Source organism: Tupaia chinensis, unplaced genomic scaffold (genome assembly GCF_000334495.1).
Source record: "Tupaia chinensis unplaced genomic scaffold, TupChi_1.0 Scaffold000024_1, whole genome shotgun sequence".
NCBI lineage: Eukaryota > Metazoa > Chordata > Mammalia > Scandentia > Tupaiidae > Tupaia > Tupaia belangeri.
The window spans coordinates 1,120,928-1,148,128 of NW_006159454.1; the positions used below are offsets into that span (position 1 = coordinate 1,120,928).

At 53.3% G+C, this 27,201-nt stretch overlaps 1 protein-coding gene across 1 annotated transcript in view; it reads left to right on the top strand.

Annotated features, from left to right (window-relative positions):
* SMARCB1 (SWI/SNF related BAF chromatin remodeling complex subunit B1) overlaps positions 1 to 27,201 on the top strand; it is a gene marked incomplete at its 5' end in the record, with an annotated part of 70,967 nt that overhangs the window by 5,467 nt on the left and 38,299 nt on the right. The window contains 4 exon segments of the mRNA XM_006140203.2: positions 3,952 to 4,090; positions 5,758 to 5,887; positions 14,581 to 14,718; positions 18,491 to 18,618. Coding sequence (XP_006140265.1) covers positions 3,952 to 4,090; positions 5,758 to 5,887; positions 14,581 to 14,718; positions 18,491 to 18,618 — 535 coding nt within the window.

Here is a 27,201-nt window from a genome sequence, read left to right on the forward strand (position 1 = left end):
GTCACTTTTCTCAGGTTTATAATGAGATGCGTAGACTAGATGGTCTCTAAGATCTCTCCTCAAACACATCTTGGGTTCTGCACGGCTAATTAGGCTTCTCTTTCAGCCCCTTCACTCCTCTCCCCCTCCTGTTGAGTGGGAAAACTCACCCTGTGATCTAGGTCGTAGAGACCCAGCTGGAGGGCTGGTTTGCTCTCTGAGGCCCGGCTTAACGATGATCAGACTTCTGGGGTTTAAGGAAGGCTTACGATCATAGCTCCTGTGCCGGTTATCGCCTGGCCTGCCCCCAGCTCTGCTCCCCATGGGAAACAGGGACCGTGTTTAGAGGTGGGCTGGCCGCAACAGCACACCTGGGGCCTCTGTGTGACATCCGTGAGGCTGCTTGGGAGGATATCTCGGTTGCTATTAGTGTGTGTCACCCTCCCTCCCAACATCCCAGCCAGAGTAACAGAGCTGATGAGAGGACCCTAGAAATCCCCGAATCTAGCATCTCCATTTTTTTTTTTTTGGAGAGGTTTTTCACTACAGGGCATGTGCGCTCGCCAGACAGACAGGGAGAGACATAGAGACAGAAAGCGAGAAATCACCCCCCAGGGGGGATGGTCACGCCGCAATCCCTTCTCCTCCATTCTCCTCTCGGGATCTTGGGCACGCATGCACACGCGCCCGGCGTGAGTTTTAAGCCACTGGGTCCGGGACTCGAACCGCGGTTGACTACATGGGAGTCCAGTGACATAGCCATTACGCTAACTGTTGGTCCCCCCCCCCTTTTTTTTTTAAGAGAGATTGTATTGCTATATAATGCGTATGCTCACCGGAGACATAGACAAAGAAAGTAAGAAAGAACATCCCCGGGGGGTGGCCACGCCACAGTCGCTTCTCCTCCATTCTCCTCTCCGAGTTTTGGGCACACATGCACATGCACCTAGCCTGAATTTCAAGCCTCCAGGTCCAGGACTCGAACCAGTCAGCCACGTCCAGTACCACAACCACCATGCCATCTCCCCCCCTCCCTTTTTTTAAAATATCTATCTATCTATCTTTCTATCTGTTGTCATTTTCAAGCCACCAAGGCCTAGGACTTGAACCGTGGTTGGAATCCAGCACTTTAACCACCATGCCACCTGCTGGCCCCCTGGCATCTTCAGGAAACCCAAGTCCAGAGAGGGCAAAGACTGATTCCAGGGCCAATGAGGAACGCAAGCCCTTGTTTCCTAAGCTGGGGAGGGGCCTTGGGAAAGGCCTAGGAATCCTAGTGACCTACAGGACTTGCAGGGCAGTCAAAGAAATGAGCGTTTTTCTTTTAAAAAGCGGAGTGGGAATGGTGTGTGCCCCTGGATGGTAAGGACCCCAAACCAGTAACACCAAGGGGTCTGTGCTCATGTGCTGGGTACCCGCTGTGACAGCGCTCCCCTCGGGGTGTTCAGCAGCTCTGGTTATTGACCATATGAGGGGGCTTCCATTCGTGGAGGGCTGGCCAGTGGTGCTAAGGTGGCTGGATCCCTTGTGGTGGGGGACTGTGCAGTTCGAGTCCCAGACCTGGTGGTCTTGAAAAACACTCTGGGTGCCCAAAATGTCAAGAGGAGAATGAGGGAAAGGGACAGTGCTGTGGCCACCTCCCCGAGGGGGTCATTTCTTACACCCCCTCCCTACTGATGAGAGCAGGTGCCCTAGAGCAAATTCAGACAAACCAACAAGAAAGTTTGTGGAAAATGGAAGTATGAATGTATTGTGATGCAAGACATTTTTGAAATCCACACGCAGTTTCTTCATAGCATATGCATTTTTCAAACTTATTTTATTCCTGGTTGCCCCTGCACGCACACTGGGGAGAGGCAGGGGCACCCTTGACAGGCCTCTTCACTCCGCGGTCAGTCTCCTTCCCCAGCCCTACGGCCCTTGAGGATCATAAGCCCCTGCACAGGCCCTGCCTGGGCCTCCGAAGCAGTCAGCCCTGAGACTTCCAGCCCTGTGGTTCAGTTTGCCACTAACCCAGCCCGGGCCAGTGTGGATTCTCTGACTTCTGTGAAGAGACCCTCTCCCCCCCACCGCGCGTAAGTCTTTCATTAATGGAAAATGGAGAAGTGCATTTCTTTTTTTAAAATAATTATTTGTTTAATTTTATTTATTTTTATCTTTTGAGAGAGATTTTTTGGTATAGGATGCGTGCGCTCACTGGAGAGACAGACAGAAATGGAAAGTGAGAAATCACCTCCCGGGGGGATGGCCATGCTGCAATTCCTTCTGCTCCATTTTCCTCTCGGGATCTTTGAGACACACATGCATGCACGCACGCACACACACACGTCTGGCATGAGTTTTAAGCTGCTGGGCCCAGGACTCAAACCGCAGTTGACTATGTGGAAGTCCAGCAATGTAACCATTATGCCATTTGTTGGTCCCAGTATTATTATTTTTTTTTAAAGAATTATTTATTGAATTGTATTTATTCATTTGTTTATTTTAATTTGACCAGAGAGAGACACAGAGAGAGAGAGAAAGAGAGAGAGCGTAAGTGAGAAAGCAAGCCGCCAGGTCTGGGACTCGAACCATGGTTGGCCATGTGTGAGTGTCCAGCACCTTAACCACCATGCCACCTGCTGATCTCCCCCAGTATTATTTTTAATTTGCTGTAGGGCATGTGTTCTTACCACAGAGAGACACAGAGAGAGAGAGAGAGAGAGACAAAGTGAGAAAGCAAACCGTCAGGTCAGGGACCCGAACTGCAGTCGGTCACGTGGGAGTCCAGTGCCTAGTCACCATGCCTCCTGCTGGCCCAAGAAATGCATTTCTATGTAATAAATAATAATACACTGGATAAGTAAAATGGTTAAAAAAACACACACACACACACACATAGTGGTCTTTTGTGGGGCGAAGTTCAGAGAGTTACTGAGCACCTGACGATGAGTAGATTCAGAAAAGGGGGGACCAGCAGTTAGCGTAATGGCTATGTCGCTGAACTCCCATGTAGCCAATCGCAGTTCAAGTCCTGGACCCGGTGGCTTAAATTCACGCCAGGCGTGTGTACGTGCATGCCCAAGATCCCGAGAGGAGAATGGAGGAGAAGGGATTACGGCATGGCCATCCCCCCAGGGGGGTGATTTCTCACTTTCTGTCTCTCTGTCTCTGTCTGGCGAGTGCACGCGCCCTATAGCAAAAATCCTCTCCATAAAAAGAAAAGGGAAGCAGTTGCAGGTCACAGATGGAGCCAGCACCTGGCTCCCTGTCACTAGCTGTCTTCCACGGTGTGACTCGGAAGCGGTCATTTCTGAACAGTGAAAAAGACAGTGAGATGTCTTTATGAAAACAATTAGGCCTAGATTCCGTTTCATTAAAGGAGTCATCCTTTCAGTATTTGGTACGAGTAAACCAAAGCTTTGGGGAAGTAATGATTTATTAAAGCCGTCTGATGATTGCCAATAAATGCTTTTTAAGCTCTTTGGAACATTCCTTTGGTAAATCCCTGGTCTGAGTTTTGTTACTAAACAAAGCGACACGGGCCGTGGGGGAAATGATCCCGCATCTGTCTAAAATTAAAAGACTTTTTGGTGTTTATTATGTCGTAAAAATATCAAAGTTTTGTTCTTAAGATAAAAGAAGGTCAAGGAGGCCTTCCAATTCTGGAAAGTGCCAGCGATCGTTTTAGTCCGAGATGAAAATCACTAGGAACTTCTTGCTAAGCTCCGGGTGAGCTGTGGGAGCCTTCCTGGCAGACAGCTGGCCAGGCCGTGGAGAACGCGTCTCGTCAGCTACACAGATGTGGGCCAGATGTGCACTGCTGTTGAACCCTCGGTGTCAGCAGAATGTGTTTTATTGCTGCCGAAAGCCCCGGCATCTGGGGACCTGTTTATCTGCCGCTTGATCCCACGGAACCTCTGCGCCAGGACCCTCCTCTGTGGCGTCGATGACATGCGACCCTCGTAATGAGCCTTCTCGCTTCACTCGCAGGTGGGAAACTACCTCCGGATGTTCCGAGGTTCTCTGTACAAGAGATACCCCTCACTCTGGAGGCGACTAGCCACTGTGGAGGAGAGGAAGAAAATAGTTGCATCGTCACATGGTAAAAAAACAAAACCTAACACTAAGGGTGCGTCTTCACGAGGGTTTGTAAACCTGTTTCAAAACCACTCGCTTATGTCACGGAGATAAAACGTTTTCACTCCAGCGTGTCTTCACTGCGGCCTCGACCGCGGTCGGGCAAGGAGCATCCCAGGGGCGGGGGCCCTAGGTGGACAGCGGGCCCAGGGATCCCCTGGCGGGGCATTTCCATAGTCAGATATTTCCAGCGGGCTGGTGGGCGCGCAGAGGGCCGGGCGTGGGACCGGGACGGGGACCATGGCAGGCGCTGTGAAGACATCTTGGTCTCAAAACGTTTTAGGAATGCTGCGATGCTCTGCCTCTGCTGTGAGCGTGTCTCCATAGTCATCCTCCATGCAGCCTGAGTGGCGGGTGGGGGCCCAGCGCCCACTCCCCTCTGGGGCTTTCACTGCTTGCCTCTCCGAGCACCTCCATCCGTAGCACCTCCTCCTGGCAGCCAGCGCGCCAGAGCCCATGTGCATGACCCTGCCTGGTGTGTCCTGCCGTGTGCCGGGGGCTTGCTGCTTGAGCTGCCCGTCATTCGTGAGACTGGTGGGCTTTGGGCCGTGGCAGCTCTGTGCAGGGCCAAAGGATGGCCTTGGACACCAGGAGACCCTCCCATGGGGCCGTCTGGGCGTGTACACTGTGTGCCATTTGGCAGACCCACTTGGTGACACGCCTTGTAGAGAGCTGCCCTGAGCCCTGTGTGTGCGTGTGCGCGTGCGCATGCACCGTGCTTTGCAGGCTGTCCTGTGTGGTTGTGTCCGTAGGTGCCGCTGTGGCTTTGTCCACCGCGGACAGAGTAGTGATTCTTTTAATGCAGGAGCCAGAGCTGCCTTTTGATCCGCCGCTGTAACGTTTCCACTTAACTTGCTTAAAACGGTTTCCTTTTTGTTCCCCTGCTCCTGCCCCAGGGGAGCACCAGTCACTAACGCAGTGAGTCCTAGCTTTGCAATCCCTCGGCAGTCCCCGGGTGAAGTCTCGGCGACTCTTCCACCTCGTGCTTTGGAGGTACCTTCCCTGTAACCGTCTGATGCTCCAGGGGCAGCCAGGCTGGACCCGCAGACAAGGGGCAGCTCTTGGCCGAATCCCCTAGAAGAGCTATGGGGGCGCGTGTTACCTAGAATCCGTCCTACTCTCCAGACAGCCCGCCTGGCCGGCTCCGGGACGGGAATTCACGTTTGGTGTGAAGCAGCTCTTTCCACCTCTGGGCTCTTGTTTTAAAAGAAAAAGTATCCTTCATCTTCCATCCCACCTCCCACCTCGCTTCGTGTTGTGGATTGCGGTAGTGTCAGACCTCTTCCCACTGGGGTGTTACTCTGGAGCCTTCCTCTCCCCTGAATGAGGACCAGGAGACTATCCTGGTGTCCTGAGTCCCTGCTGGCTGGGCTGGCTGGGCTGCAGCGACCAGTGCCGCAGCTGCCCTGAGCCCATCCTCTGCTCCTGAGCTCATGCTCCGGGGGCAAAGCAGTCCGAACGCATCCCCGTGGGAGCGCCACCCCGTAGGACTTCCAAGGCCAGACTGCCCTTTTGGAAGAGGCCAGCCTTCGGCAGTAGTGAGTCTGACTGCCACCTCGCTTCCCACCTCCCGCATGTGAGGTCCTGGATGTGCTGCCTCCACTCGGCTGCTGCCGCCACCGGCCCCAGCAGGGTAACCGCAGCGCCGTCTCCTTACAGATCACGGGTACACCACCCTCGCCACCAGTGTGACTCTGTTGAAAGCCTCGGAAGTGGAAGAGATCCTGGACGGCAACGATGAGAAGTACAAGGCTGTGTCCATCAGCACAGAGCCCCCCACCTACCTCAGGTAACGTGCCCTGCCAGGGCGCGCTCTGGGACACCCCCGGGTCCTTACAGTCGGGACTGCGTGGGGCGGAGTTGGACCGGAATACTGTCAGCACGTTACCCTCCATGCTCGGAGACTCTCTTAGCTGGGCTTCTAGTTTCTTCAGTGTATGTGGATTTTCTATCTTTTTCCCATTGCCATAGGGCGCATGCACTGTCTAGAGAGGCAGAGAAATGGGAAAAGCACCCCCGATAGGGCGCGGTCACGCTGTAACACCTTCTCCGTTTCTCCATCCGTTCAAGGTCTGGGGCACGCACATATACCAAGCATGACTTTCAAGCTGCAAGGGGCCGGGGTTCGAACTACAGTCAGCCGTGTGGGACTGGCTCCCTTCACTGTGAGGCTGTGGGCCTGGCCTGATACACTCGTCATTTCCAGGACACGTAAGCCAGGTCTGGAGAGCAGTTAGGAAACGGTCTGAAAAATTACTGGATCAGATAAATTGAAAAAAAGCAATAGGCTTGAACGTATAGAAATGTATAAAACTTTGTATTTACAGTAATAATTTTTTTTTGAGAGTTTTTTTGCTATAGGGTGTGTGCGCTCACCAGAAAGACAGAGAGACAGAAAGCGAGAAATCACCCCCCCAGGGGGGGATGGCCACGCCGCAATCCCTTCTCCTCCATTCTCCTCTCGGGATCGTGGGCACGCACGCACATGCACCTGGTGTGAGTTTAAGTCACTGAATCTGGGACTTGAACTGTGGTCGACTACATGGGAGTCCAGCGACATAGCTATTAGGCCAACTGCTGTGAGGTTGGAGACTGGCAGGTGGTGTAGTGGTTAAGGCCTGGACTCCCACATAGTCAACCACAGTTCAAGTCTTGGACCCGGTGGCTTGCTTTCTCTTCCTCTCTGGCGAATTTAAATAATAATAATTAATAATAAAATAATTCATTCTTTTTAAAAAAATTAATTTTATTTTATTTACTTATTCATTCACTTTTTTTTTTTATTTGACCAGAAAGAGACAGACATAGAGGAGGAAAGTGAGAAAGTAAGCCACCAGGTCCAGGACTCACACTGTGATTGGTCACATGGGAGTGTCCAGTGCCCAAACCATCACTATACAACCTGTTGGGCCATAAAATAAATAATTTTTTTTTTAAAAAGTTGGGGCTGGCAGGTGATGTGGTGGTTAATGCACTGGACTCCCATATGACTGACTGCGGTTCGAGTCCTGGACCTTGCAGCTTGCTTTCTCACTTTCTCCCTTCTCTCATTCTGTCACTACCTGGTCTAATTAAAAATAAATAAATAAAGTTAAATAAAATAATTCTTACAAAAAGAAGAAGAAGCTGGAGACCAGCAGCTGGCATGGTGATTGGGGGGCTGGTTTCCCACCCACACGGCTGACCACAGCTTGAGTCCTAGACCTGGTGGTTTGCTTTCTTTTCTTCTCTTTCTCTGCCTTTGTCTCTCTGGCAAGCGCATGTGCCCCAAAAGAAATGAAAGAAAAACAAACAAACAAACAGGACCAGTAGATGGGTAGTGGTTACGTAGCTGGACTCCCACCTAGTCGACCGCAATTCGAGCCCCAGACCCGGTGACTTAAAACTCAGGGCGAGTGCTTGTGCATACATGCCCAAAATCCCAAGAAGAGAATGGAGAAGGGATTGTGGCATGGCCATCTGCCCTGAGGGGTGATTTCTTGCTTTCTGTCTGTCTGTCTTTTCGGCAAATGCACACAGCCTACAGCAAAAAGAATTTAAATAATAATAATAATAATACACAAAATTAAATAATTATTTTTTAAAAAGAAGGAGGTAATCGGGAAGTTGCTCTGCTGTGTGTAGTCTGTCCCTCAGCTGTACGGGGAACTCTGGGCCCGGCAGACAAGTAGGTGAAGGAGCGGGCCGGGGCACAGGCGGAACGAGTAAGCAACAGGAAGGACACTCTTCTGCACGCTAACGGGAAAGCCCGAGACGCTCAGAGACATCCAGAAGTGGAGAGGGCCTGATAGAACTGCTCACTCCTGGGCCCAGCAGTTAGCGTAGTGGCTGTGTCGCTGGAGTCCTATGTAGTCAACCATGGTTCGAGTCCTGGATCCAGTGGCTTAAACTCATGCCAGGCACCTGTCCGTGCGTGCCCAAGATCCTGAGAGGAGAATGGAGAAGAAGGGATTGCAGCGCAGCCATCCACCCTGGGGGGTGATTTCTCGCTTTCTGTCTCTGGTGAGCGCATGCGCCCTGTAGCAAAAAAAAAAAAAAGAACTGTTCATTCCTGCCGGGGATGGCTATGTAGGGGGGGTGTCCTTTTTTTTTTCAAGTATTATGGCATTCAGCATTTTTTTTTTTTAAGTTAATTTATTTTTTACATGAGAGAGAGAGAGAGAGAGAAAGGGGCGGTCCAACAGGGTCCCCATGCCTGAGTCCACCTCCAGATTAATAGACTCATGCATACACCCGGTATGTACAGGAGACCTTGGGACACAACCCCATGTGGTTTTAGCATTGTGGAATGAGCATTGCTTTGTCACTGTGCCACTGTGGTGGCTCAAACATTTTTTTTTGTTCTCTGATTTATTATTTATTTTCAGGATTTTGCCATAGGGTGCATGCGCTCACCAGAGAGAGACAGAGAGAAGGAAAGGGAGAAATCACACTCTCCCTCACTGCCAGGGGGAATGGCCGTGCCACAGTCCCTCGCCCTCCATTCTCTTGAGATTTTGGGCATGCACATACACATACCTGGAACTTTTGAGCCACCGGAGTCTGGGACTTGAACTGTGGTCAGCCACGTGGGAGTCCAGTGCCTTAACCATCACGCCATGCTGGCCCCTGTGTTCTGGTTTATTCATTTTATCACTGGGAATTTGTCCTAGAGAAATAATTTAAAAGAACAAAATAGGGCCAGTCAGTGGTGCAGTGGTGAAGGTGGCTGGATCCCACCTGTCTGACTATATGGTTCGAATCCTGGGCCTGGCAACTTCAGAAACATGCTGGGCACGTGTGTGTGTGTGTGCCCAAAATGGTGAGGGGGAAAGAGAAGGGATTGCTGATGTGGCCATCCCCAAGGACGGGGGTGCACTTTCTCACTTTTCCTCTTTCGTTCTCTCTCTCCAGTGGACTGATGTGTCCTGTAGCAAAAAACTAAGAGCAGAAAAAAAAAAGAACGAAATTTAAAAAACGAAGACATGGCCACCGATGTTCTTTGTAGAGTTGTAAATAATAACGGAGGATTTGGCTGGCTCCACGGCCTGGTGATGAGGGTCCGTGGATCCCACATGACCATCCACGTGGTTCAAGTCCCAGACTCAGTGGCTTGAGAAAGACATCAGGTGCATGTGTGTGCATGTCCAAAATCGGAGGGTGCAGAGACATTCTCTGCAGACTTTGAGAAAGTCCTGGTGTCTAAATATGTAGCTGCTTGGGGCTGGCAGGTGGCCGGGGATTCGGGTGCTGGACTCCCACATGGCTGACCGTGGTTCGAGTCCCAGATCTGGCAGCTTGCTTTCAAACTTTATTTCTGTCTCTCTAGTCAAATGGAAGAAGAATAATTACAGATATAATTCAATAAATACTTAAAAAGAAGAAAGACACAGCTACTGAATGGTCAAGGATGTGGCCCTTGTGGAGGGTGCAGAGACATTCTCTGCAGACTTTGAGAAAGTCCTGGTGTCTAAATATGTAGCTGCTTGGGGCTGGCAGGTGGCCGGGGATTCGGGTGCTGGACTCCCACATGGCTGACCGTGGTTCGAGTCCCAGATCTGGCAGCTTGCTTTCAAACTTTATTTCTGTCTCTCTAGTCAAATGGAAGAAGAATAATTACAGATATAATTCAATAAATACTTAAAAAAAAAAAAAGACATAGCTACTGAATGGTCAAGGATGTGGCCCTTGTAGTTGTAGTTAAGTACACCCCGTAGCACCCAGAGACATGGCTCATGTGAGTGAGACATGCAGAATACACAAGTATGCCCTGTTCCTTCAGCTCTCAAGAAAATGTACATTTTCGGGGCCAGCAGGTGGCATAATGGTTAAGGCTTTGGACTCCCATGCGACTGACCGCGGTTTGAGTCCCAGACCCAGCGTGCCCAGTGCATGTGTCTGTGCGCCCCAAATCTCAAGAGTAGAGGAGAAGGACCTGCAATGCAGCCATCCCCTCTGGGAGGTGATTTCTCACTTTCTGTCTCTGTCTCTGTGTCTCCCCAGCAAGCGTATGCACCCTATAGCAAAAATCTCCCTAAACAAAGAAAATGTACATTTCTAAGTACAAAACCAGGGTTATTGCTCGGAGCGATGTGGTTAGGGAAGATGGTTTCTTCCCAGATCTTCTCTCAACTTGACTATTGGGTTATTTTGATGATCCTCCCAACCCCACAAGAAAGGCGGCAGGCATCCAGCCTCCGGGTGTTACGGACGTGTGCCCTGCAGGTGGTTCCCTCCCAAGGCACGCAGTAAGAACAGAAGGCTGGCCAAGCCTTCCCGAGGAGGTGCGGGAGGAAATTATGTACGTGTGGATGGTACTTTCAAGTCTGCACACGTCAGCTCGGAGCCTTTTATGGGGCAGTAAACGGTCCCTTGATGATCATGTCATGTGAGGAGCAGCTGAGGGTGTGGAATCCTGTTACCCCAGAGGTCGGGACTGTGGGGTAGGGGTGGCAGAGGTTCAAGGAACTGCTCAGTCAGCTCAGCAGGGAACTGGCAGCCTCCCCAGCCTGTCACTGGATAATGTGGGCAGGGGCTGGGCGTCCCCTCTTGGGGCTCCTGGGAAGATACTGTGGGCAAAACACAGGGTTGGGTTTAGTGACTCGGATTGTGTGTTGAGCTGGGGGCGTGAAAGTCCGTTGTGTCTCTGGCCTGTGCCTTCACTTGCCTTGTTTTCGCGAGGTGGCTCCCAGACAGGAGGGTTGACAGAGCAGTCCAGACCTGGAAACCAGAGGGAGATTGCGAGCTGCCCCAAGGTTAAGGGAAGCCAGACCCCATGTGGTCTACCTCACAGTCTGAGTCTCGGACCCGGTGGTTTGAAAAACATGTGCATGTTGGGACCAGCAGTTAGTGTAATGGCTATGTCGCTGGGCTCTCATGTAGTTGACCGTGGTTCAAGTCCCAGACCCGGCAACTTAAACTCATGCCTGGCGCGTGTGCGTGCGTGCCCAAGATCCGGAGAGGAGAGTGGAGGAGAAGGGATTGCGGAGTGGCCATCCCCCCGGGCGGTGATTTCTCACTTTCTGTCTCTCTGTCTCTGTCTGTCTGGCGAGTGCACGTGCCCTATAGCAAAAATCTCTCCAAAAAAAAAAAGAGCAAAAACCTCTCCAAAAAAAAAAAACAAATGTGTGCATGTTGGGACTAGCAGGTAGCGTAATGGCTATGTCGCTGGACTCCCATGTAGTTGACTGTGGTTCAAGTCCCCTTAATGCTCCCTGGTTTTGTACTTAGAAATGTCGATGGTCGACTACGTGGGAGTCCAGCAATGTGACCATTACATCTCAAGCCTTATTTACTTTTAAAGCTTCTTTATTCTATGAGTGAGCCAGAGAGAGACAGACAGAGAGAGGCACCCTCCAGCAGGTCTTCACACTGCAATTCACCCCCAGATCTGCCTGCCCCGATCACAGGCACACGTGTGCTGGCGTGTTCAGGGAGATCTCCGGGTGCAAACCCAGACCCTACCCACATGGATCAGCCTCAGGGTGTTCCATTACCCCCACGCCACCACCCAGCCCCAGCCCCAGCCCCAGCCTTCGCAGAGCAGAGAGCTAAAGGCCTTGGCCCAGGCCGTCCCGCTCTGCCTGGCCCTCCACCACCCCGTGGGAAGGAGAAGGCCATGCGTGCTGCGTTCCCCACGTGCTTCTTAGAGGACACGCCCCCCACCCCCCTCAGGTGACGAATTTTCAGAGTTCCTGCAGCAGCCATGTGTGGGTGCAGAGGACGTGAGGGGAGTGACTTGCGTCGCTGTCCTCTTGGTGCTCACCAGGAAAGTGGGGACACAGCGCTGTGGGGACTGAGTGCTCTCATCTGTCCAATGCAGCACTGGAGCCTCAGTTTCAAATGGCTTGTAGGGGCCCAGCCTGGGGCGCAGTGGTTAAGGCGGTTGGAGTGCACATGGTGCGTAGGTGGTTCAAGTCCCCAACCCAGTGGCTTGAAAAATACACACATCGGGACCAGCAGTTAGCGTAATGTCGATGTCGCTGGGCTCCCATGTAGTTGACTGCGGTTTGAGTCCCGGACTCGGTGGCTTAAACTCACGCCGGGCGCATGTACGTGCATGCCCAAGATCCCGAGAGGAGAAGGGATTGCGGCATGGCCATTCCCCCTGGGTTGGGGGGTGATTTCTGTCTCTCTGTGTCTCTGTCTCTGTCTGTCTAGTGAGCACATGCGCCCTATAGCAAACACCTCTCCCCACCAAAGAAAATGTAGAAAGATGCACGCGTGTGTCTGCGTGCCCACAGTCCTGTAAGGAGAATGGAGGAGAGGGGTTACGGCAGGGCCATCGCCCATGGAAGTGCTTTCTCTCCCCCCCCTGCTTCCTCCTAGTCTCTCCTGAGAGTACATGCTCCCTGGGGTGAGAGGTGGGGGGGGGGGTTAACCATACCCCGTCCAGTAGCAAAGGCTACCTGGATTTTGGAGGAAACAGTGCGCCCCCTTCAGGAGACATGGGTAATTGCAGTGCCCTCAGGTGTCCCCTTCTGGAAGCTGGTTACTGGTCTACTCCTCACCTCTGCCCGTCTGGAAGCTCAGAGGCCTGAAGCCCTTCCGGTCCGTCTCAGGATGGCCACGGGTCCGAAACCTCGGTTTGAGCACCGCTTTCCCTTGGGCTCCTGCCAGGGAGTATGTAAGACCTTGTGGTCAAGACTGTCTTGTCCAGCCTCGGGCCTTTCCCTGGGGTACCTCTTTCCTCCTGCTTCTTGTGCAAACCCTTGAGGCGACCTTGCTCCCCAGTGAACCCTCCAGTGCCTGCCCCTCGGGGAAGCCACCTCCTATTCCCTTTCCTGCGTCAGGCACGTGGGTCCTGGGAGCATGCGGGCACTTAGCGTGGCACTCCATGGCTGGAGTTAGTGGCCAGCTTGTGTCCTATGCTGTGTCTGGTGTTCGCCCCCCATGCCCTTTCCCTCCCCCAGGGACTCTAGGTGCCCATGAGAGCCGGCAGGACAGGTCCCTGCAGAGACGGACCCAGAGCCTGGCAGGGGCGTCCACTGAGCACAAGTGATGTCTGGTGGGCAGGATGGGAGTCCTAGACTGACGGGGGCTGCCCTGTGTCTGTGTGTCCCCAGGGAACAGAAGGCCAAGAGGAACAGCCAGTGGGTGCCCACCCCGCCCACTGACGAATTTTCAGAGTTCCTGCAGCAGCCATGTGTGGGTGCAGAGGACGTGAGGGGAGTGACTTGCGTCGCTGTCCTCTTGGTGCTCACCAGGAAAGTGGGGACACAGCGCTGTGGGGACTGAGTGCTCTCATCTGTCCAATGCAGCACTGGAGCCTCAGTTTCAAATGGCTTGTAGGGGCCCAGCCTGGGGCGCAGTGGTTAAGGCGGTTGGAGTGCACATGGTGCGTAGGTGGTTCAAGTCCCCAACCCAGTGGCTTGAAAAATACACACATCGGGACCAGCAGTTAGCGTAATGTCGATGTCGCTGGACTCCCATGTAGTTGACTGCGGTTTGAGTCCCGGACTCGGTGGCTTAAACTCACGCCGGGCGCATGTACGTGCATGCCCAAGATCCCGAGAGGAGAAGGGATTGCGGCATGGCCATTCCCCCTGGGTTGGGGGGTGATTTCTGTCTCTCTGTGTCTCTGTCTCTGTCTGTCTAGTGAGCACATGCGCCCTATAGCAAACACCTCTCCCCACCAAAGAAAATGTAGAAAGATGCACGCGTGTGTCTGCGTGCCCACAGTCCTGTAAGGAGAATGGAGGAGAGGGGTTACGGCAGGGCCATCGCCCATGGAAGTGCTTTCTCTCCCCCCCCTGCTTCCTCCTAGTCTCTCCTGAGAGTACATGCTCCCTGGGGTGAGAGGTGGGGGGGGGGGCTCACCATACCCCGTCCAGTAGCAAAGGCTACCTGGATTTTGGAGGAAACAGTGCGCCCCCTTCAGGAGACATGGGTAATTGCAGTGCCCTCAGGTGTCCCCTTCTGGAAGCTGGTTACTGGTCTACTCCTCACCTCTGCCCGTCTGGAAGCTCAGAGGCCTGAAGCCCTTCCGGTCCGTCTCAGGATGGCCACGGGTCCGAAACCTCGGTTTGAGCACCGCTTTCCCTTGGGCTCCTGCCAGGGAGTATGTAAGACCTTGTGGTCAAGACTGTCTTGTCCAGCCTCGGGCCTTTCCCTGGGGTACCTCTTTCCTCCTGCTTCTTGTGCAAACCCTTGAGGCGACCTTGCTCCCCAGTGAACCCTCCAGTGCCTGCCCCTCGGGGAAGCCACCTCCTATTCCCTTTCCTGCGTCAGGCACGTGGGTCCTGGGAGCATGCGGGCACTTAGCGTGGCACTCCATGGCTGGAGTTAGTGGCCAGCTTGTGTCCTATGCTGTGTCTGGTGTTCGCCCCCCATGCCCTTTCCCTCCCCCAGGGACTCTAGGTGCCCATGAGAGCCGGCAGGACAGGTCCCTGCAGAGACGGACCCAGAGCCTGGCAGGGGCGTCCACTGAGCACAAGTGATGTCTGGTGGGCAGGATGGGAGTCCTAGACTGACGGGGGCTGCCCTGTGTCTGTGTGTCCCCAGGGAACAGAAGGCCAAGAGGAACAGCCAGTGGGTGCCCACCCTGCCCAACAGCTCCCACCACCTGGACGCCGTGCCGTGCTCCACGACCATCAACAGGAACCGCATGGGGCGGGACAAGAAGAGGACCTTCCCTCTCTGGTGAGCGCATGTCGGCACCGCCCGCCGCCCCCCTCTGCACCCAGCTCGGCCCAGTCTCCTCCTCCCTAGAGAAGCACGCTGCTGGGGACCACAGATAGCGTGGGGGGTAAGTCAGCTGGAGTCCCACATGGCTGACTGTGGTTCAAGTCCCAGACCTGGTGGCTTGAAAATCATGCTGGGCTTGTGCATGCCCCAAATCCCAGGACAGTGGAGAAGATGGGGTTGCAGTGTGGCCTCCCCCGGGCTGATTCCTTCCCTTCCCTCGCTCTCTTTCCAACGAACTCACTCACCCTATGGCAGAAACCTGAAAAAACAAAAAGAAGAAGAAACAGCACCTTGCCGTGTTTGACCTTGAGCTCCCCAAATGCAGCACTGCCTTCTCGGAATGCGCTAATTCTCTAACTCCCTCCCGAGTGTGGTCTCCGCTGTCTCCCTGCCCGTCAGGTCCGGTCTGCTCTGGCCTCTCGCCATGGTCCCCTCTCCTCCCCAGTATCTCAAATCGGGTTCCCGGGCACAGTCCTCGGGGCGTTTCTCTGCCCTTTGTCTCCCACGAGGTGACCCCAGCCACATGCAGTGGGCAGGATGGGAGTCCTAGACTGACGGGGGCTGCCCTGTGTCTGTGTGTCCCCAGGGAACAGAAGGCCAAGAGGAACAGCCAGTGGGTGCCCACCCTGCCCAACAGCTCCCACCACCTGGACGCCGTGCCGTGCTCCACGACCATCAACAGGAACCGCATGGGGCGGGACAAGAAGAGGACCTTCCCTCTCTGGTGAGCGCATGTCGGCACCGCCCGCCGCCCCCCTCTGCACCCAGCTCGGCCCAGTCTCCTCCTCCCTAGAGAAGCACGCTGCTGGGGACCACAGATAGCGTGGGGGGTAAGTCAGCTGGAGTCCCACATGGCTGACTGTGGTTCAAGTCCCAGACCTGGTGGCTTGAAAATCATGCTGGGCTTGTGCATGCCCCAAATCCCAGGACAGTGGAGAAGATGGGGTTGCAGTGTGGCCTCCCCCGGGCTGATTCCTTCCCTTCCCTCGCTCTCTTTCCAACGAACTCACTCACCCTATGGCAGAAACCTGAAAAAACAAAAAGAAGAAGAAACAGCACCTTGCCGTGTTTGACCTTGAGCTCCCCAAATGCAGCACTGCCTTCTCGGAATGCGCTAATTCTCTAACTCCCTCCCGAGTGTGGTCTCCGCTGTCTCCCTGCCCGTCAGGTCCGGTCTGCTCTGGCCTCTCGCCATGGTCCCCTCTCCTCCCCAGTATCTCAAATCGGGTTCCCGGGCACAGTCCTCGGGGCGTTTCTCTGCCCTTTGTCTCCCACGAGGTGACCCCAGCCACATCCAGTGGTCTCAGCTGTCACCCCGTGCCTCCTGCCGTGCCCACATCCTTTGATTGCTGGAACCAGCTGCCGCTCCCCGGGCGGCCTGAAGCAGCAGATGGCTTCTCTCTTGGTTCTGGAGGCCAGGAGCCCACGTTGGGCCCCACGACCGAGACCCAGGTGTGGCCCGCAGGACTCAGGTGGAGCCTGGGCTGCCTTCGGCTCTGGGCGCTGTTCCTGGCGGGTGGCCCTGTCACTCCAGTCTCCGCTCTCCGTCTGTGAAATGGCCCTCTCTCTCAGAGGCTGCTGCAGCGGTCGAGCCCACCGGGTCTGCCACTCCGAGGTCCTTCCCGCCATCACGTCTGGCCGTTGGAAGTTTAGGGAACAGGACATCGATGTCTTGGGGGTGTTCTTCATGACCTCCACCCCGCATTTGTCTCCGGGGCCCAGGCCTCCCTCCACAGCGGACCTCACACCCTCAGACGTCCTCACCATGGGGCATGGGTGGCAGAGACTCGGACACCCACCCTGGACTGATGGAGCGGCTTTTTCTCTGTCCACGCTTCATGCCGAGACCAGGAGCCGAGAGCTCTGTCTCCGCTCCTTTTTCTCATATGGATCAGTCCACACTTGGCGAGTTGTTTTTGTTGTTGTTTTTTTTTTTTAAATTAAATTGCTATAGGGCATGTGCGCTCTCCAGAAAGACAGAGAGAGTCAGAAAGCAAGAAATCACCCCCCAGGGAGGATGGCCATGCCGCAATCCCTTCTCCATTTTCCTCTGCGGGATCTCGGGTACGCACGCACATGCGCCTGGTGTGAGTTTAAGCCACCGGGTCCGGGACTTGAACCACGCTTAACCATGTGGGAGTCCAGCAACATAGCTATTACGCCAACTGCTGGTCCCGAGTCCAACGTCGGCGAGATTTTGCCTGCCGGCCTCTCGGGGCCTGTTCTTAGGTGCATGGGCCCCTCACCTAAGAACCGGGCACCGGGCAGCACCCTCGACGCAGTCTTCCAGCTCCCGTCACATTCAGAGCAGAAGCCAGGGTTCGCTTGGGGCTGCCAGCCGGCCCTGCCTCTCCCGGGCCGTTGCTGGCCGCCCAGGGCTCCCACCCCGTGGCCCCCTCTGCTGGAGCTCGATGGGGCCAACCCCTCCCATGCTTACCCTGTCCTCCCTCCTTACCTCTCTCCTTTCCTTTTTTTCTCTCTCCTCCTTCCTCTCTCCCAAGTTTGAGTGTCACCTCCCGCTTTAGAATGCCACCGCTTTAACCCATTCTGTTCCTAAGAACAGAAAGTCCCTGAAACCCGATGATTTACACAAATAGAGGTCTATTTCGCTCACAGTTGGGAGGTCCCAAGCCCAAGGGCCACTTCTGTGGGGTCCTGCAGAGTCCTGAGGTGTCACATCTCAAGGGGAGAGCAGAGCCGCGTGGATGTCCCTGAGTCACCCTGGCCTCCTCCTCCTCCTCGTAAGCCCACCAGGCGTCAATCAGGGCCTGCCCTGATGACCTCAAACCGAACTGCTTCCCTCGACCCCCCCACCACCCTCCCCCCGTGTTTCCACGTGGCCGTCGTCTGCCTCCCCGGCTCTCCGGGGCCGTTCTCGGCTCTCTCTGCCTCTGCAGGCGCCTTCCAGTGTTCCCTGCACTCCAGCACCCCCTCAGTGACCTGCCTGCCCTCTCTTTCCTCATCGCCTTCCTAAAGCAGAACTTGGCTCAGAATCCTCCTGGGGCTCCCTCTGTGCAGGCACCAAATTCCCCAGCCTGAGGGTGGAGAACCCGGGGCGCTTCGATTCTCACACGTCTTGCGGCTGCGCCCTGCCTACAGGGGTCCCGCGGGGCCTCCCCTCTCCACTCAGATACTTCCTCCTCTGGATGCGCTTCTCCTTTTCCGCCTCTCTCTGGAAAGCCCCGCCACTTTTCAGCTCAGTCTCCCCTTAGAGAACGTCCAGGTCTGGCTTCCACTCTGCCCGGGGCAGCAGCTTCCTGGCCGCTCCCCAAGCATCCATGATGGCAGAGCTCCGCCCCCTGGCAGCGCTTGTTCCAGACAGGCCCGCTCTGGTCATTCACGGCCTGCCATCCCCCATTTGACAATGGCCTTGGGACTCCCACTGACCTCGCTTGTGCTGTCTCAGCTGTTAGTTGACAAGTGCTGCTAAGAAGTGGCCTTTGGGGGAACCAGCAGTTGGCATGATGGCTATGTCGCTGGACTCCCGAGGAGAAGGGATAGCGGCGTGGCCATCCCCCCTGGGGGGTGACTTCTTGCTTTCTGTCTCTGGTGAGCCCACGTGTCCTATAGCGAAAAAACCTCTCCAAAAAAACAGAAAGTGGCCTTTCCCCTCTCACCAGATTGGCGGCGACTCCGGTGCAGAGACCGCTGGACTTGGTACCCCGGCGGCTCCGGTCGTGGGGAGCCGGGCCTCCCTCGCCGACTGTCGCTGCTTATCTCCTTTCAGCTTTGATGACCACGACCCCGCCGTGATCCACGAGAACGCGTCCCAGCCCGAGGTGCTGGTCCCCATCCGACTGGACATGGAGATCGACGGGCAGAAGCTGCGCGACGCCTTCACCTGGAACATGAACGGTACGTGGGCCGTGGGGCGCCGCTGGGCCTGGGCCTGCCGTGGCCCGCCGGGGCCTCGGGTCTCCCGTCCTGCCAGCTTCCCGTCAGGCGTTCAGAGCCCCCCGGCACGGTGTTGAGGGGCATGGCCTCGGGTCCAGTCCTGCTTTGCGCTGTTCGCCGTGGGCTGGGCACTGTCACCCTGCTCAGATTGGGTAGCTCAGAGGCCGGGCTCGGTGAGGATGGTGACGAAGAGGCTGCGGGGTCCCAGGCCCGGTTCCTGCAGCTCCGGGCCCTCCTAGCCTCCCTCCGCCCGCCCCCAGCCGTCTCCGCTCACCGCCCTGCGTGTGAGCGCCCAGGCTCTGCCCTCGGCCTGGCTCCTCTTCCCCTCGCTCCCCTCACTATGTCCTGGGCAGTCGCCCTCTCTTCCTGGGCTTTCAGGATCCGGATGGAAAGCCGGCTCCGTGGTGTGGTGGGTCAGTCAGCTGATCCCGCGTGGCCAGCCATGCAGTTTGAGCCCTGGACGGCAGTTCAAGAACCACAGCAGGCACATGCACATGCGTGCCCAAAGGCCCAAAAGGGGAGAGAGCTGGAGGCAAGGGGACTGGGCGTGAGCATGCCTCCATGGGGTGCTCTCTCTGCCCCCCCACCCCCGTCTCTCTCGCACACTCTCTAGCAAGCACACAGGCCTGCTAACAAAATAACTAAAAGAAAAAAAGTTCACATGCAGACCCTGTGTGTGCTTCACATGCAAACCCTGTGTGTACTTCACATGCAGACCCTGTGTGTGCTTCACATGCAGACCCTGTGTGTACTTCACATGCAGACCCTGTGTGTGCTTCACATGCAGACCCTGTGTGTGCTTCACATGCAGACCCTGTGTGTGCTTCACATGCAGACCCTGTGTGTGCAGAGTGGACAGAAAGCTTCAAAGGCTGATGGTCCCGCCTGTGATTAGAGTGTTTATCCCATCTGGGAAGGGGCATCTGCCCTTGTTTATTTTCTTTATTTTTTTTCCTAAATCTGTCAGAACTTTCACAATGTAACACCCTATTATTTTTTTTAAATACCTATATTAATAGCTGTTTTTTTTTTTTAATTGCCAGAGGGTACATGTGCTCACCAAGGAGACAGAAAAGGAGAAAAAGAGAAAGAGATTTCCCAAAATAGGGTGTGGGGGTCACATAGCAGTCCCTTCTCCATTTGTCCATCGTGCTGGGGGCCCCTGGGGCTGAGAGTCGAACTGTGGTTGGCCGTGTGGGATCCGCTCCCCTACCCAGCAGGCCTGGGGACCAGCCCTAACACGCATTACAGTCAGGCAGAAAGCGAGTCTCGCTCTCTTTTTAAAGTTTTGCCAGGGGGCACTCGCGCTGCCAGAGAAGAGGGAGAATGCACTCCCACCCGTGAGGTATGGTCATGGCACGATCCCGCTTTTCCATTGCTCTGTCCTGTCAAGGTTTGGGGCACGCGCGCGCATGCCAGGTGTTTTCAGTCTGTCAGAGCTGGGATTTGAACCAAGGTCAGCCATATGTGATCTGGCTGCTAGGCCACGAGGCTGGACGCATGTATGTTTTTAAATCAATGAAAGTTTAAAATCACTGGAATCTGGGACATCACAGCTATGTCGCTGGACTCCCATGTAGTTGACTGTGGTTCGAGTCCTGAACCCGGTGGCTTAAACTCACGCTGGGCACGTGTGTGTGCGTGTCCAAGATTCCGAGAGGAGAATAGAGGAGAAGGGATTGTGGCATGGCCATCCCCTCTGGGGGGGGATTTCTCTCTTTCTGTCTCTCTGTCTCTCTCTGTCTTCCTGGCGAGTGCACGCGCCCTATAGCAAAAACTTCTCAAAAAAATTATTTTATTTATTTATTTTAATTTGTTGAGAGAGAGAGAGAGAAAGGAAGCTTCCAGGCCTGGGACTCGAACCTCGGTCCACCATGTGGGAGTCAAGCACCCTTAACTGTTATGCTTCTTGCCAGCCCCTTTTCACATTTCATTAAGTATCTTAACTTGTCTCTTTGGTCTTCATGATTGGTGTAGAATTTTCGATTGAGTTGAGTGACCTCAGCTTCTAAACTCTCCTTGCTGGGGCCAGCAGATGGCGTGGTGGTTAAGGACGCTAGAGTCCCACATGGCTGACCGCGGTTTGAGTCCCGGACCTGGCGGCTTGCTTTCTCTTCTCTCTTGCTCTCACTCTGTCCCTCTCTGGTCAAATTAAAATAAATAAATGAAAAGTTAAATAAAGTAATTCTTATAAATAAATAAATAGAATAAACTCCCCTTGCTGTAGACAGCTCCGTGGCGGAGAACTTACTTGCTTACAGGATCTTTCTCCCAGAGGGATTTCTTGAGGGCAGAGGGTATGAGTGCGCTTTCTGGAGGGATTAGGCTACTTCCTTTGGTCGTCCCTGGGCACTTTGTGTGTCAGGCCTGTGTCCAGGGGCCTTCGCCAGCCCGCTGAGCAACGCCTGAGAGTCAGCTGTCTGTCCTCCGGGGCCCAGCCCGCAGTCGAGCTGGCAGGAGGTTCCAGAAGGTCGTAACAGTTGCAGCGGGGCAGGTGCAGTTCACTGCGGCATCTCGGCACAGGACCAGGGCAGCCCACGGGCACCAGGCCAGCACCAGGGCTGCACGTTACCCGTTTCCGGCACCAGGTCCCTGTCCCAGCCGGTCTGCCGCGGTTATTCTTAGTTTCTCTCTTCTCCCTCTGCATTGCAACCCTGGAGGTCAGGGACCTCGGTTTTCTATTGTCGCTTTGCTCATGGCCCTTCGAGCACCCGGCCCAGCCCAGGAGCTTAGTTCAAACGGAGCCGTGACGTGTGTTTTGTTCCTTTTCTCTCAGCAGCACGGGGGACGCTCCCAGTATTTATTTACACCCCTCCCTGCTCCGGAAGGGGTGTGAGGCTGCTTACCTGAGGACACCGTACAAAACAATAAAGCGAGCGAAAAAGGAGTGGCGAGGAAAAGTGGGTGAAGCAGAAAATGAAATGAGGCATTGGAGGAAGCCAGTGCTCTGGGTCATGCTCAGCTTGGTCCGAGTGCCTGGTGGGAGAAGTACACGGGGCTCAGCCTTCCCTTAGTTCTTCTTCTTTTTAATTCTTTTTTTTTTTTTTTTTTTTTCAGTTTCTGTGATAGAGAAATTGAGAAGCTTGCCAAAGACAAGAGACGTGGGTGGTGGTAGGAGAAAGCACCCCCGGGGGGATGGCCACACCATAGTCCTTTCTCCTCTCAGGTTTGGGGCACGCACGCACACGCACCTGGTGCATGCTGGAGGGTCCTGGGCTTGAACCGAACTGTTGGCCATGTGGGATCCAGCTGCCTTAACCACAGTGCCACCTACTGGCTCATATTTATTTATTCTTTTGGGGAAAAGGTGTTAGTTTTTTATTTTTTCTTGTTTAGGTTTTGTTTCGTTTTGTTTTGCCTGAGTGTACGTGTGCTTGTGGGAGAGAGAGAGGCAGAGGAAAAGTGAGAAATCACCCTCTAGAGGGGGTGTCCACACCATGATCCCGTCTCCACTCCTCTCAGGATTTTGGGGACACACACACACACACACACACACACACACACACTCGGCATTATTTTCAAGCCACTGGGTCTGAGATTTGAACTACGGTCGACCACATGGGAGTCCAGCACCTTAACCACCACACCACCTCCTGGCCCTGTATTTTTTTTTTTCAGTTTTATTCATTCATTTATTTTTATTTCATTAATCAGAGTGAGACAACACCCCCAACAGAGTCTCGGCACCCAAATCCAGCCCCCCCCCCCCCCGCTCCAGATCACGCACACGGGTGCTCCTCGTGTGTTCTTCTGGGAGGTCACGAGGGTCAGCCTCGTAGCGTCACGTCTTACCGCTGTGGGCGCCGCCATCCACTCAGCCTTGCGGCATCAGGCCGAGGGATGTGGTGATCAGCCCACTGCCCTCGGCGCGGTCGAGATGTAACGCCGGGCTGTGGCTCAGAAGCAGAATCTCCGAGTCCGTTAATGTGCTGGGGGGCTGGCCTCGGAGTTGTGGTTCGGGGCTGGTAGTCAGGAGGCCGCACCCAGATCACTGAAACTTAAAATAACCTTAAAGACGGGCCTGAGGGTGTCTATTACAGAGCGATTTTAAAATAGGACACACAGGGAACAGCAAGTGACATGGCAGTTAAGGTGCTGGACTCCCACATATCTAACTGGTTCGAGTCCCAGACCTGGAAGCTTGCTTTCTCACTTTCCCATTCTTTCTCTCTCTGTGTCTCTGGTGAACACATGTGCCCCTAAAGCAAATTTAAAACAGTAATAATAAAAACAGGTTTTTCTTCTCCTCTTGAGTTTTCCAAGTGGTGTTTGGCAGTTAAAGCAAAAATGACAAATACTGTCGAATGTGGTTCTAAAACTACATAGAGGAAATATTTAAGTCGATTATATATTTTTTAAAGCATTATTTTATTTAACTTTCTTTATCCATGATTTATTTTTTTTTAATATGACCAGAGAGGGACATAGAGAGAGTGAGAGAGAGAGAGAAATCAAGCCACCAGGTACAGAACTTGAACCGTAGTCGGCTATGTGGGAGTCCAGCGCCCTTAACCACTATGCCACCTGCCGGCCCCTTATTATTTTTGTTTTTCAGAGATTTTTGCTGGGGCCAGTAGGCAGTGTGATGGTCGAGGCACTGGACTCCCATATGGCAGACTACGGTTTGAAACCCTGACCTGGCAGCTTGCTATCTCACTGTCTCTCTCTCTCTTTCTGTCTGTCTGTCTCTCTCTGTGAGTGCACTCAGTAATAATGATAAATAAATACATTTTTTTTAAAAAAAAAAAAAAAAAGAAAAGATATTTTTACTGTAGGGTGCATGTGCTCCCAAGGAGAGGCAGGGAGAGACATAGAGACAGAAAGTGAAAAATCCCCCCCCAGGGGGGATATGGCCACGCCGCAATCCCTTCTCCTCCATTCTCCTCTCGGGATCTTGGGCACGCACGCACACGCACCTGGAATTTTAAGCCCCCCGGGTCCAGGACTCAACTGTGGTGGACTAAATGGGAGTCGAGCGACGTAACCACTACGCCACCTGCTGGTCCCACATCAGTCATATTATTAACGAGAGAATAGAGGAGTGTAAAGAGAGGTCAGGTTGTACACTTTATTTAAATTGGTAAAAATAAACCTGTAGCCTGATCAATGACGTTAGGTCATCGGGAAGGTCGAAACCTGTTTCTTGATGCGGCCATGTGTCGGGACCTTCCTGACGTCCAGTGTAATGTAGCAGTCAGAACCCCTGAGAACCACCTGAGAGAGACACACGGGGCACTCTCCAGGTGTACCTGCAGACACACGGCCAACGACGCCTGCAGACACCAGCGCTGGGGCCAATGGCAGTGCGGTGCAGCCGTCAAGGGGGGGTTGCCCCTTTGCTGTCTCGCTTTTTGTTTCATGAAATAAATCATTAAACATTTAAAAAGTAGGGATTCGGGGCCAGCAGATGGTATAACAGTTACCTGTATAGTTGTCTTGGACCTGGTGGCTTAAAAATTAAGCCAGACACCCGTATATGCATGCCTAAAACCCCAGAGAATGGAGAAGGGGTCGTGGCATGGCCGTTTCCCCTGGCGGCTTGTTTCTCACTGTCTGTCTCTCTGGCGAACACATACGCCCTACAGCAAAAATATCTTTAAAAAAAAATGTAGAGATGCACTCGGAAATATTATAGCTAAATCAAAATGAAATTCTAAAAATACGGTGAAGTAATTCACAGGAAGGCAAGAAAAAACAGAAGTGAAAGATGGGGGGGGGGGACCCAAGAACAAAAATAAAGGGCAGACTCAAGCCTTAAAATGTAAATAATTACTTTTTTTTTTTTCAGTCTTGCATGTGATTTTTTTCTCCCTTCAACCATGATAACAGGATCCCCGGTTCTGTCTTCACTGGTGGGTGTGTCGACACAGGCTTGCCCATCCCACCGACAGGCAGGGCACGTGCTTCCTGACATGGTCCCACCGTGGACCCTCTGCTCGCCCACCCAGGTGGCCCCTTGCCTGGCTTTACCCTCACGGTATTGTGGGGCTGCCTCACTGAGTCCCACTCCAGGCTTCAGCTTTGCCACGGCTTCCGTAACGTTGCCGTGTCTTTCACACACTGTGTCTGACCTTGACGGCATTGCCACCGCCCTGGGACCTGAGCCTTCTTGTCAGCACTATCACACCCTGACGCTGCTCCCCCTGCACCCGCTTTTCCAGAACCGTTTTTTAATTTTGTCAGTAATAACTTTTTTTTTGAGAGAGGTTTTTGCTATAGATCATGTGCGCTCACTAGAAAGAGACAGAGAGACAGAAAGTGCGAAATCACCCCCTGGGGGGATGGCCACGCCATCATCCCTTTTCTTCTGTTCTCCTCTCGGGATCCTGGGTACGCACACACACGCACCTGGCGTGAGTTTAAGCCACCGGGTCTGGGATGCGAACCGTGGTTGACTACATGGGAGTCCAGTGACGCTATTACGCTAACTGCTGGTCCCTTGTAAATAATTATTTTTTAAAAGACAGGTTGGCACAGTGGGTTCAGAATATCCAGGCAGGGCCAGCCAGTGGCATGGAGGTTAAGGTGCTGGATCCCACAAGGCAGACGACAGTTCAAGTCCTGAACCAGCAGCTCCAACAGTCACACCAGATTGGTGTGTTTGTGCCTAATGACCTGGCAGGAGAGGGGATTGTGGCATGGCTATCTCCCGAGAGGTGATCTCTCTGTCTCTCTCTCTGTCTGGTGAGTGCATGCGGCCTATTACAAAAACTAAGGGAAAAAAAATGTTTAACAACAACAACAAAAACCACCTGGGCATGTATTATCTACAAGAAAGTAAATATTACATTACATACAATGTAATAGGGTTGACAGTAAAAAGGAAAACATGCGTTGTGTAAACATTATCACAGGAAAGCAAGCCGGGCAGTTTTATAATAGTGCCAGGTGGAACAGGCCGGGCAGCATGAAAACGGCCAGTCGGGCTGGAAAATACGTGATGCAAAACCAAATAGAACTAGAAAGGAAACTAGACACATACCCAGTGAAGTTTCATTAGCTCACTTTTATTTATTTATTTTTTTTTACTTTCTGCTCTAGGGTACATACTCTCACCAGAGAGGGTGGAGGGAAATGACAATACCCTCCAGGGGGATGGCCTCACTACAATCCTTTCTCCTCCATTCTCCTCTCAGGAATTTGGTCACGCACGCACATGCATCTGGTGTGGTTTTCAAGCGGCCAGATCTGGGACTCGAACCTCACGGTTGGCCGCGCGGGATCCAGCCGCCTTTACCACCACACCACTTGGCTGGCCTGTTCTCTCTTAATTACTGATAGACAACTAGATGGAAAGTCAGCAAGATGGTGTAAGAACTGGAGGGACCAGCAGATGGCATAACGGTCACATCACTGGAGTCCCACGTAGTCAACTGCAGTTCAAGTCCTGGACCCAGTGGCTTAAATCTCATGCCAGGCATGTGTGCGTGCATGTCCAAAATCCTGAGAGGAGAATGGAGAAGGGACTGCAACGAGACCTTACCCACTGGAGGCTGATTTATCTTTTTTCTTGGAGAGGTTTTTGATAGGGCACGTGCACTCACCAGAGTGGTTAAGGCTGCTGGACTTCCACATGGCCGACGGCGGTTCAAGTCCTGAACCTGGCAGCTTGCTTCCTCGCTTTTCCTCTCTCTCTGCCCCCATAAATAAATAAATGAATGAATGAAGTTAAATAAAAAAAGAAAAGAAAAGCCTAAGGAATCTACCAAAACTCTTAGAGCTGATACCTGAGTTCAGACCGGGCTGTGGTGACACATGCTGTAGGGTTCTTACTCTCAGCAGGATGAGGCTGAAGGAAGGCCGAGTTTGATTTCCTGGGCCCCCTAAAAGCCAGGCACAGTGTTGCAGACTCTTTAGTCCCAGCTACTCTGGAGGATGAAACAGAAGGCTCCTGACTTAGTGAGACCCTGTCATTCATAAATAAATAAAGTTCAACAAGGTGGCAAGATGTCAGAGAAATGCAGAGATCAATTCAGATGGATAGTTTTGTTTGTTTTTTAGGTTTTGCTGTAGAGCACATGCCCTCACCAGAGAGAGAGAGAGAGAGAGAGAGAGAGAGAAAGAGAGAGAGAGAAGGTGAGAAATCACACCCCAGGGGGGATGTCCATGCCACAGTCCTTTCTCTTCTATGTTCGTCTTGGGATTTGGGGCATGTATGCACATGGGCTGGTGTGATTTTCAACCTGCTGGGTCTGGGACTTGAGCCGCAGAATTGGCCCTGTAGGATCCAGCTGTCTTAACCTCCATGCCACCCGCTGACTGGCATTTATGTATCTTTTTTTTTTTTTTTTTGAGAGATTTTTGCCTATAGGGCATATGTGCTCTCCAGTGAGAGAGAGAGCTAGAAAGCAAGAAATCATCCCCCTGGGAATGGCCACACCTCAATCCCTTCTTCTGCATTTCCTCTTGGGATTTTGTGCATGTACACACGTGCCCAGTATGAGTTTTAAGCCTCTGTCTGGGACTTGAACTGCTCTCAGCCATGTAGAAGTCCTGTGCCTAACCACTGCACCACCCACTGGCCCCTGTATATCTGTATCTTAA